The 12294-nt window shown below is 39.3% G+C and overlaps 1 protein-coding gene across 1 annotated transcript in view; it reads right to left on the minus strand.

Moving 5' to 3' along the window:
* Positions 1-589: 589 nt before the first annotated feature.
* NSUN6 (NOP2/Sun RNA methyltransferase family member 6) overlaps positions 590-12294 on the minus strand; it is a 21015-nt gene continuing 9310 nt past the window's right edge. Inside the window, exons 7-10 of the mRNA XM_017817061.1 lie at positions 8900-9044; positions 7027-7175; positions 4295-4420; positions 590-1416 (exon numbers count right to left, since the gene is read on the minus strand). Of these exons, the coding sequence (XP_017672550.1) occupies positions 1204-1416; positions 4295-4420; positions 7027-7175; positions 8900-9044 (633 nt within the window). The 3' untranslated portion in view covers positions 590-1203. The remainder of the gene's footprint in view (positions 1417-4294; positions 4421-7026; positions 7176-8899; positions 9045-12294) is intronic.

A 12294-nucleotide genomic window follows, 5' to 3' on the forward strand; every position in this document is an offset into this window, starting at 1 on the left:
CTATCGCTCTTTTTAATCCAACAAATAGTTATGTGTGAAAAGACAGACATTTTTCAGATAATGTTTTTTAAAACTGGAAATTGATGAGAGAGAGGAAACAAACAAACACACAGAGATGTCAGTTTACGTTTTTGAATTGTACTTACCTTTCCTTCTAATTTTAGTGCTATTGTCAGTTCCAGCAGGTCTGAGAAAAGAGAATCCTGTTCAAACTGGAACTGAAGCAGAATTTTCAAATACAGCTAACATCTTTAAGAAATTTAGGTTATTAAATCTTTGAGCAATGTATTAAGGCAGTTCTCATTAGCATGCTTCTCCATTTTCAATTTTCACACGATTTTAGCTGGTGATGCTTTCTAACCAATAAAGAGTTAATATTCTTAGTTCTTTGAAAGGTGATTTGCAACATTTCAGATGGTATTATGCATTGTTTTCTGTCTTTTAATATATTAATCACAACTGTAGCCCCTTCTGTTGCAAATGTTTGATTTTAAAATTGTCACTTGTCAGCCAGTCCAGTAGCCTATTTCAGAACCAATACAGTTTATGCATGGGAAGTTTGATGTTGAAACAATATTTATTTACATTCCCAGAGTGAGATGGTTTAATATATTCATGCTGCTATAAAAGACATGCTACAAAGCCTAATCGTATTTTGTGTATATACTATGTGTACAGAGAATCTTGCTTGTATTAAAATAAAAGAGAAATGAGGTTCTAAGTATCAATTTATAAAACAGTTCTTTGTAACATGTTACAGTGTTTTGTGAAGCACTATTTAATGAAACATTAACTATCAGTAAACCTCCATAGAAACTTCCTTTTCAAAAATTCATTACAATAGCTCTCATTTATTTTATTTATGTTTTCATTTCATAAAGTAGTTTACATCCCCTTCCTGTGCTTGCTGCACCAGATAAGCAACACCAGTATGAGTGAACATACTTGTCATTCAGGCACTGACCTGCTGTAAATACAAAAGCGAAGGAAGACTTAAAAATGATACTACCCTTCCCCCAACCATGACTTTCTTGCAACCTGTGGCTCTTTCCCATCAGAACAGCTGGCAGATTTTACTGCTGCCATAGCAACCCTGCCGTCAGTCCGTTGGCTTGGTAACATTGCAGCAGGAAGAAACGCACTTCACGTCTGAACTGTTCTTAGACTCACTGAGGTATTTTTTCAGGTTGCATTCCCAGATCCTTATTTACTCTTCGATTTAATAAATTTTGCAATGAAAAATCCTATACAGTCCTTATTTGCCAATGAGATCAGGTCATCTTCTCTGGAATCTTGCAATGAATTAATATCCATTCCTTGCAATGTCACAGCAGCTGGATCAAACCTCTGCAGCAGCTTCAACTGATCAAGTGTCAGTCCAGCTCCCTTCATGCCTTCTCCTCCAATGTGAGGTTCCTGTTCAAGTAACAAAGAAAAGCAAATTATTGCATCTGTAAAATTCTTAAAGGCCTTATATGTATTCTGCTGAGTATATGCAGAATACTTAACTGGTAATGTGGAAAAGCTAGGTTTGTATCATTTACACCAGGTGGGATTCAGAAGTAATGTGGCCTTCTTTTCTTGCCTTCATCTGGCCAATATCTACAAACATATATACAAGGTTCAGAGTACTTTGAGGAGGTGGTGGTGCCCCTCACCCACTTCAACCCATTGCTTAGAGCACTTGTTGATGAGTACACAGGTCTAAATCAATTCATTACTCAAAGGACTGAAACATGACAAGAAAGCTGTTATCACCAGACAGCTGGTCCAAAGGTTTTAGGTTGCCACTTTTAAATGATGCAGCATTTCTGTGTACTGACTAATAGCTGTGTACTGACTAATAGCTATTAGTTAAGTCAAAAATAGTCATTCCTTAGCCCATTACTAATATACTCAGTAACAGTAGTAGAAATACCTGGATTCTTCACATTGAAAACTTGAACTGCAGAGACTGAAAGCCCCAGTCCAGAATACTTTATTGCCTGAGGAAGCATCATTCTGGCAAATGATGCAGCAGAAAAATCTGAACTTCAGATTTTTTATATGTCATGTAATAAGACTAATAGATAAATGGGACCACTGTTACATGTGTATGTCTATGAGGCAGAGAAAAAAAGAAAGCAACGCTTAGGTATCTGAATTCAGGAGATGACATTTGGCATCAAAATCCTGGAGAGGAGAAGGGCTTAAAATCACAGCCCTTTTCTCAGTGTTTCTTGTGAGTAGCCCTGACTGTTTTTTATTTAATACACTCCTGGAAGAAATCTAATTCTTAGCTGGATTTGCTTTCAATGCATTCATTAAGGAATAGAAAAAATGTACAAAAGCTAGCACTGCAATATCAAAAGTAGATCTCTTTTGTCAATCTAGTCTAATGTAGTCTATAATGCAGCCTGCAGCAGAGCATTTTGTCAGTCATCACACTTTGCAAACACATGATCTCACCCAGTCAGCACATGATGTGAGTTAGCTGCTTAACCACATATTGTGTGCAGTAAAGCTGGACAACCAAGAGGTTGAAGCCTGATTCTTCTCTTCCTTCCCCTCAATAGGATTTCAGTGTTTTCCAGGTAAAAGACAAAAAGAGGTGTCTATTGCAAATTGAGAGAAAAATAACATACAAAGGGAGACAAGGGTAGCAACTTGAAGTAATGCAGTAGAAGGATGGAAAGATAGAAATCTATGAAAAACAGTACTGCACAGGTTCAAGCAACTTGCTCAAAGAAAGACCAGTGTTTTTGTATACCTTTTCATTTTTTCTTCCAGTTAAGTTACTGCATTTAAGCTGATCTACAGTATCTCCTGTGTAACACCTAAGAGGAAGTAAGTCTGCACAAAGGATCAGCTGCGACGTGGTAACATCCACCTATGAGAACGACACCTATGGCTCCATCTCCTTTCCTTACTCATCTTACCCAACATGATTCCAGGATCTATTGCCAAACTGAGAAATGGGGAAACAGTGGACTGGGTATAAAAGGAGGTGTCCAATAAGTGACTAAACAACATAGGAAATAAATACATAAAGGAACATGAGGTAAGTAGACCTTAGACTCCAGGTTCCTGTTCATTGGAAAATATCACCTTACTTTACACTATTGGAGAACTGGTTATAAGGTACTAGAAACTATCTATGGGTAAACAATTCAGTGTCATTTAATTTAAAATATACTATTCACAAAAAATTTATTCTTATGGCGTTTGTGTGTGAAGAACAGTGCTTTATTTAAGACTGATATTACAGGTGAGAGAAAGTCTATTAAACCAGAATTAATCTTGCATTTGAGTTAATAGGGCTTGTGTTTCACTTTGTAATTCTATCAGGGAGAATTTTTTTATATTGTTAGGTAAAATGTATAATCTTAGTTGAAATGGCTGGAACTGAAAAATTCCTAGTAAATGGATGGAAAGAAAGCAGACAGAAGAACAGAACAAACAAATCGTTGAAGAAGAGCTTCAATTCTGTTAAATCTTTACCAGTCTTCATATAATTTCTTATTGTATACCTGTTGTATATATTTTGTTAATTTCAGTTAAAAGGTTCATCTAAACTTCTTAAGACAGGTACAAGTCATCACAGAATGTATAAGTAAGCTAAACAGGTATTGGAGGTAGATATTTCCTTAAAGCCATAACGATAAACAACTACCCCACCCAGCTCATCACATCATCAGAGGAAGAGGGATGCATACAGTGGGAGGGACAGACTCCCTCAAAGTACTAATAAAGGTAACAGATATTTTTTAACTGTACAGAGTATGTGGTATAGATAAAAAATTCTAGCCCGAAATAAATTTGTTCCCTCATTCCTTTAAATAAAGCAAAAATAGCACCCATACGTATAAAATCCTCCTTCCTCAAAACACAAGTTTATTTTCACTTATGTCCCATCCTTTATGTATGTCGTCACAACTTCAGTGGCATTAATAAAATAATTTTCACCTTTCCTATCAATGTGCAAAAGAAGAGAATAAAATATATGCATTAAAGAACAATTGCAAGACAATCTGTCTAAACTATCTTTCGTCCCTGTTGTGTTTTAAAAGACTGTTGCACAAATCAAAATAACCACAATACACAGTGGGAAGCTATTTAATGATCCCTAAACGAAGCGCAATTAAGCACAAAATTAGATTGTAAAAAAGCTGAAATCCTCACGTTATTTTTATCCACAGCAGTTAAAATTGTCCACAGTGAAAAAGAGATTTATTGATAGTAAATATAGTGTGTAACTTCACAGTTCCAAAACAAGCTCATTAGATTGCGTGAAGTACCCTAAAAATACTATTACCTGTGGATGAAGCTGGAGGCATGGAAATCTTTTCAGGGCCCAAGCAACTTGCTCTTCATTTTCAGAAAGTGTAATCGTACATGTACTGTATACTAAAACACCTCCTGGCTTCAGCAACTTCACTGCCTGCAAGGAGAATAATCAATAGTACAGCTTATTTTTAAATGTAAAAACTTTCATATTAAGCAACATTAAGCAAGAATCCGTTAAGCAATAATATTAAAACTTAGCACTTAATTAAACTCAAATCTCTCTAAGAGAGGCATTAGGATACTAATTCGTCTCAGGGAATACAGTAAAGGATCCCATGGATTAGAAAGGTTCTTCTTTCTAAACAGGCATTATAGCTCATGCAGTTTATTAATGCCATTGAGATGATTCACCTTGTAAGAGTTGTTATTTATACAGCTCTGCATATCCCAGACAGATTAGTAGGTCTGTTTTCACCACCTGCTGTCAACCATGGATACACAATACTTTTATCAGTTATATTAGATGTCAACTGTTTCCACATATTTCGCATGGAAGCTATATCTATGCTACTTTTCAAGCTGTCATTCACTTTGAATATGTGTCATAGAATCATAGAATCATAGAATCATAGAATCAGCTGGGTTGGAAGGGACCTCCAAGATCATCAAGTCCAACCCTTGATCCACTACCACCGTGGTTACTAGACCATGGCACTAAGTGCCACATCCACTCTCATCTTAAAAACTTCCAGGGACGGAGAATCCACCACTTCCCTGGGCAGCCCATTCCAGTGTTTGATTACCTTCTCTGTAAAGAATTTCTTCCTAATATCTAACCTAAACCTCCCCTGGCACAGCTTAAGACCATGCCCTCTTGTCTTACTGATAGCTGCCTGGGAGAAGAGACCAACCCCCACCTGGCTACAACCTCCTTTCAGGGAGTTGTAGAGAGTGATGAGGTTTCCCCTGAGCCTCCTCTTCTCCAGGCTGAACAACCCCAACTCCCTCAGCCTCTCCTCATAGGACTTGTGCTCCAGTCCCTTCACCAGCCTTGTTGCTCTTCTCTGGACCTGCTCCAGCACCTCAATATCCTTCCTGAACTGAGGGGCCCAGAACTGGACACAGTCCTCGAGGTGTGGCCTCACCAGTGCTGAGTACAGGGGAAGAATCACTTCCCTGGACCTGCTGGCCACACTGTTCCTGATCCAGGCCAGGATGCCATTGGCCTTCTTGGCCACCTGGGCACACTGCTGGCTCACGTTCAGCTTCCTGTCAATCCAAACTTCCAGGTCCCTTTCTGCCTGGCTGCTCTCCAGCCACTCTGTCCCCAGCCTGTAGCGCTGCAGGGGGTTGTTGTGGCCAAAGTGCAGGACCCGGCACTTGGCCTTGTTGAACCTCATCCCGTTGGAATCAGCCCAACCCAGTCTGTCCAGGTCCCTCTGCAGAGCCCTCCTGCCTTCCAGCTGATTGACACTTAGTGTCAAGCTTAGTGTCATCTGCAAATTTGCTGATGGTGGACTCAATCCTCTCATCTAAATCATCAATAAAGATATTAGACAGAACTGGGCCCAACACTGATCCCACCACTAGTGACCAGCCGCCAACTGGATGCAGCACCGTTCACCACCACTCTCTGGGCCTGGCCCTCCAGCCAGTTCCTAATCCATCAGAGAGTGCCCCTGTCCAAGCTGGGCTGCCAGCTTTTTCAGGAGAATGCTGTGGGATACAGTGTCAAAGGCTTTGCTGAAGTCCAGATAGACCACATCCATAGCCTTCCCCTCATCCACCAGGCAGGTCACCTGATCATAAAAGGAGATCACATTTGTCAGACAGGACCTGCCCTTCCTAAATCCATGCTGGCTGGGTCTGATCCAATGTCCATCCTGTAGGTGCTGTGTGATTGCACTGAGGATGATCTGCTCCATAACCTTGCCAGGCACTGAGATCAGGCTGACGGGCCTGTAGTTTCCTGGGTCCTCCTTCCGGCCCTTTCTGTGGATGGGCATGACATTCCCCAACTTCCAATCATCTAGGACCTCCCCAGTGAGCCAGGACTGTTGGTAGATGATGGAGAGAGGCTTGGTGAGCTCTTCTGCCAGCTCCCTCATCACCCTTCGGTGGATCCCATCTAGTCCCATAGACTTGTGGGGATCCAAGTGGCTCAGTAGGTCACTAACTGTTTCCTTCTGGATTACAGGGGAGCTATTCAGCTTCTTAGTTCTGTCTACGCTCCAGAAGCCAGCTGTCCTCAGGACAACCCTTACTGTTGAAAACTGAGGTAAAGAAGGTGTTACATACCTCAGCCTTTTCCTCATCTTTGATAACCATATTCCTGCCTATGTCCAATAAAGAATAATGGAGGTTTTATAAAAAAAGGAGGTGTCATTCAGATTTAGACAAGTTGCATTAAATTTTATCTTTCAGCATCAGCCCAAGCACGCTCCTCAGCAGGCTCCTAAGAAACTTTCTCTGTGACTTAGACCCTTGCAATTATTATAAACTAAAAGTGATGAAACTGAGGGATTTAAAAAAACACAAAGGTTTTTATTTACTATGTATTACATATACCTTTCCCATGCTCCAATGAATTGACTTCACCTAGCAATAGATATGGTGGAGCTGAGAGGTTAACTAGACCCTTACACTTCTTAGCTGCTGAAAAAGTAGGGAAAATAAGGCACCATTTTTTCAGTATGAAGTTTTATGCTGCAGAAGCATTTACGTTCAATTTAGCTTATCTACTCAGTGTTTAATACATACCACAGTGAAAAGCTTGCGCTGTAGTGGCTGGTAAGAGGTCACTTCCTTTAAAGTTGAAGAATAAGCCATGTTTGGTCTCTGTCCCATCCCACTACATGGAGCATCAAGAAGAATTCGATCAAATGATTCTGGTGAGAATGGAGGTCCTTCTGTAAAAAGCACATAGCTTTGTAAAATTTGTGTTTCTTTCCTTGAGACTTTGCTGCAGAAAAGGACAAGCTGTTACTGCTTCCTTGATGTAAAACATTAATGTAGTATAGACAGTGTCTGCAAAAGCAGTCTCAGCTAGAGACAAGTCTCAGCACTGCTGGTGGTAGTTTTCATCTCCCAGAAAACTAAACAGTTTAAGTTCTGTGAGCTCAGAAATTATCCCTTTAGGCAATAATAATTTTTAAACTTATTTTAGTAATTTGAAAGTAATATGTAAAAGTAATCAAACAAGTAAGTGGAAATATGATTGGTCAGAGATGTTGAGTACAGAGTTGTACATATAGGCTGTGATGAACCACAGTTAGCTCATAACTGAAACAAACCTTTACTGAGAGAAACCTGTAGTTAATTGTTACTACTGCCTTAAATAATAATTGGAATGTCAATATGATAACTATTTCTTGTGATGCATGCATATCCATAGAAAATAAAGCACTTCATAATAACATGAACCATTACAAGTTCTAATGTGTGACATGATGTCTCCATGGCAGGACAATTCAATAAACAAGGACTGAGAAGACAAGAACAATTTCTAACTACTACTTGGATGATATGGGAATATGTATCTTCTACACGCAGAGCCTGCTTTAATCTGAACCCCACTGGCTCAACAGCCCAAAAGTTTCTACCTCCTCAGTTCTAGAGAGGCTGTCCAGCTCAGTATCTCCAGGTACTACTGCTCCCATACTTCTACTATCGTACTACTGCTAACTAGCTTGTTCCTGCACTACAAAATGAGTCTATCTGATTTATCTACCTCTGATCCATTACTAAAATGTTCAAAATATGTCATGTCTTGCTTGCAGAGATGTACAGAAAAGCCTTCAGGATCTCTGGGTGGAACATCTTGCTCTTGTTCATCAGTGTAATTGCTACACACCACCTACAATATTTAATGTTCATAAAGAGACAATTAAGAAAGTATCTTTGTTCCTCCAAAGCAGGAATAACTGCAAGGCATAGGGACAAAGAAGGTGAATTATGCAATCTGATTCCTACTTAGGCTAACCACTGACTGAGACAAAATAGAGTGAGAAAGAACAGCATACTTTGCACAACAAACTAAAAATAATCAAGACAGCAGATACCGTTTAAATCATTCTGTCATGGGAACAGAACCAGTATCATAACTGCAGCACTTCAGAAAAGCAAATGAAATGAACTTAAAATAATACACTGTGCGTCTATATAACTTTCCACTGAACAGCTGAACAAACATCCATGAACTAAACGTTGCAGCACTCCTGGGAGTTAGGTATTAATAACCCAATTTTACTGATGAGGATTATGAGGCAGGAAAGCCAAGCAAGTCTGCACAAATAGCTTTTTTCTCAGACTAGGTCAGACAATTGAGAGTATGGGGTTAAACAGGATCATGAAAGAAGCTTTAAGGCTTCTTCTTTCTTTGATATTATCTGGGAAAGGAATGCATTTCCTTTGAGCATATTAGGTTGTGATAAGAACAGATCATTTGACTTTTGTATTTGCTTCATAGAGAAGCTGATAATTACAAAAGAGTAGAAAATAAAAGCACATTCACAGTGCTGAAGCAACTTAAGAATCTGCCAAAATTTCAAGGACTTGTAGACCTGTGGCAGGTTTAATACTATTAGTGCAAAACATTCCTATTTTCTTCTAAAAGCCAAATTGTTTATTTTACCTTGTTCATCCTCTCGTTTCTCAACTGAAAGAGCCTTTGTTCCATCATAGCAAAAGGCCTTAATGCAATTCAATTGTAGCAATTCAGCGTTCAGCTTGATTTTTTTGACCTTGTTAGCTATCTTGTCCATGGCTATTACTTCACCCTGAAAAGAAAAACCCCGAAGTTTTCATCAAAAGCATAGGGATTAATTGGATGTGCATTTTTTGATTTCCTTCCCCACCCCCAGCCATGAGCAGTGAATAGAATAAAGCTTAGTTTTCCCTACAGAATCATTTTATTCCTAAATCCACATTCCTACAGTCCTTGCTTGCCCATAGTCTCAATGATACCCACATTAGTCCAGATACTAGTCTGAAGCTGTGTGCCTTCTGACTGGCACTGACTGCTCAGTACTGTCAGTCTAAGGGACCCTATCATGTCTGACTTTGACAAGTGGGTTTTTTGTTTATTTTCTTTTTTGTTTGTTTTGAACTGTTTTACTGAGCACTAAAGTAAAAATGTAATCATTTGAAAAGGGTAAAAACCTCAAATACATGGTAAAATAGGTCAACAGGTTTAAATTTGCATGGAGATGGTAACAAACACTACAACATACAAGGCAGTCCTGAGGAAATGAGGCCCACAGCCCTGCCTCTGACTTGCTCAGACTCATAACATACTGTTATACTTGCAGTAGTTGCCACTCAATTTATTTTGGGAAATAGTGTAAATACCAGAATAAATTTAGAGGTGGGGGGAGGGAAATCAAAATGTTTCTTTCCCTCTCCCAAGATAAATTAAAACAGACACAAACCACTAACTGCTACATCAAACCTGTAAACAGAAAGGAAAGCAAACAGCAGCATCGGTAAAATCCAGAACCATAATACTATTTAAAAAAAAACAAAACAATGACCAAAACCCTCTACTAGACTTGCTATAGCAAAACAGAATCTGCTGAGGAAACATGACAACTTTTCTCCACTTTATGATGGCTCTCTAAAGGCTTATGGAAGGGTGACATGTCTAATAATGTAGCTGTTGTCTGTATGTCATGTTAGCCATTATGTAGGTCTACAACTGAGAAGTACAAAAAGATACATGTTGCATCAATAATGTCCAGCCTTCAGGTACTGTAAGCCAAATCACCTCTTACAGGAGCACTCACGAACCACGTGCCACTGCTTCTCCCCGAACACCATTCAACCCATTGCACACGTACACTAAGAACTGACTGTGCTTCAAAGTTACGTCTGTTGCTATAATGGGATTTGCAGCACATGTGCAGTACTGTGGATATAAGGAGATCATAGAATCATAGAATGGTTTGTGCCGGAAGGGACCTTAAAAGATCATCTCATTCCAACTTCCCCTGCCATGGACAGGGACACCTTCCACTACACCAGGTTGCTCAGAGTCCCATACAACCTGGCCTTGAACACTTCCAGGGATGGGGCATCCATAGCTTCTCTGGACAGCCTGTTCCAGCACCTCACCACCCTCTGAGTACAGAATTCCCTCCTAATATCTGTGTTTCTCGTGTAAAAATCACTCTTCTTTTTTATAAGCCCTCTTTAAGTACTGGAAGGCCACAACGAAGCCTTCTCTTCTCCAGGCTGAACAGCTCCAACTCTTTCAGCCTGTCTTCATAGTAGAGCTGCTCCAGCCCTCCAATCACCTTCATGGCCTCCTCTGGACCCACTCTAGCAGGTCCACTTCTTTTCTGTGTCCACTTCTTTTGTGGGACCCAAGAACCATACACAATACTCCAAGTGGTGTCTCATCAGAGCAGAGCAGAGGGGCAGAATCCCCCCCCTTCACCTGCTGCCCCTGCTGCTTTTGATGCAGCCCAGGATATGGTTGGTTCTGGGCTGCAAGTTCACATTTCCAGCTCATGTCCAGCTACTTATCACCAGCAATCCCAACTCAGCAGGACCGCTTTCAGTGAGTAGTTCTTTCAGCTTTCCTGTCTAGGATTGCCTGGACCCAGGTGCAGGAGGTTGCACTTGGACTAGCTGAATCTCAGGAGGCTCCCATGGGCCCACTTCTCTAGTCCAGTTCCCTTTGGATGGCATCCTGTCCCTCAGGTGTATCAACTGCACCTCTCAGCTTGGTGTCATTGGCCAATTTGGTGAGGATGCACTTGATCTCACTGTCTGATATTGATAAAGATACTAAAGAGCACCGGTACCAAGAAGGACCGGTGAGGAACACTGCTCATCATCGGCCTCCACCTGGACATGAGAGCCATTGGCCAAAACTCTCTGGCTGCATCTTGAGAGACTCAGAAAAAAGAATGAGCTGGCAGACAACACTTCTTCCCCATGTCAGCCACTGCCAGAACAACTATGTAAAAGACATCTGGAAAAAACAGTGGTCTGAAGGGGGATAGAGATAATAAATTCTCAAATTTTAACTATTCCAAATTCCTATTTAAAAGATCTTAACAGAGTAATTTTACATCTTGATTATCTCATCTAAAACAATACACTAATTTCTACAATTATAAAACAAAAAAGTAAGATTGTTTCAAATATTCTGAAATGTTAATAATTCAATATACCATCTATAGAAATTCAGTATAGAAAATCTGTGAATGGAATTTAAAAACCAAAAAGCAGTGCTTTTTTCAATGTCTTCAACTTTCCATATATTAAATTAAAATTATATACTCAAAAAAGGAAAATCAATTCAGATAAATATTCATCATCTGTATCCTTACTCTTTACCACTTTAACTGGAGGTAAGCACAATCAAAATATGTAAAGTGACTAAGGATACATACACAGATGGAAAAACTACAGATATAAATGAATCTATGACAGAAATATGTGATTTCCAGACTTCCTTTATTTATCACACTGAAATTCTTTACTGGAAGCTTTATATATTTATCTAATAAATGTCTAATGACTGTCTAATGCCTTTTGCAAATGTTCCACATTGAGGGAAGAAAACACTTCTACAGATAAAACCACCACAGAACTGAATACATGCCTTTTCTAAATACATTCATATCATTAAACAGTGTACTTCCCATTAATGCACAGGCAACTGTCAAAGTACCACATAATGAAACTGCAAGACTTCTAAATGATCTGATATATTCTAGTAACCCTATACCAACAAAAATAATAACACCTTACAAAATTTTAGAAGAAATATTACGTGCTTTTCCCCTCTCTGCTAGAAAAGATAACCTGCATTTCTGTGTTTCATTGTGCATATAGCAACTTAATATATGCAAATTTTTATTACTACATTCTTATTTGATTATGTGATAGTTTCCTTTGTCTTTCTCTACGTATTGTTTTGTTGCGTCTCATTTTTGTCACTTTCTCATGAGATAGTTTTGGATTTGTGACATTCTACCACAGAATGACAAATTCAGACTAGAAATTCAGTCTCAGATT

Source organism: Lepidothrix coronata, unplaced genomic scaffold (assembly GCF_001604755.1).
Source record: "Lepidothrix coronata isolate B3197 unplaced genomic scaffold, Lepidothrix_coronata-1.0 Scaffold59, whole genome shotgun sequence".
Lineage (NCBI taxonomy): Eukaryota > Metazoa > Chordata > Aves > Passeriformes > Pipridae > Lepidothrix > Lepidothrix coronata.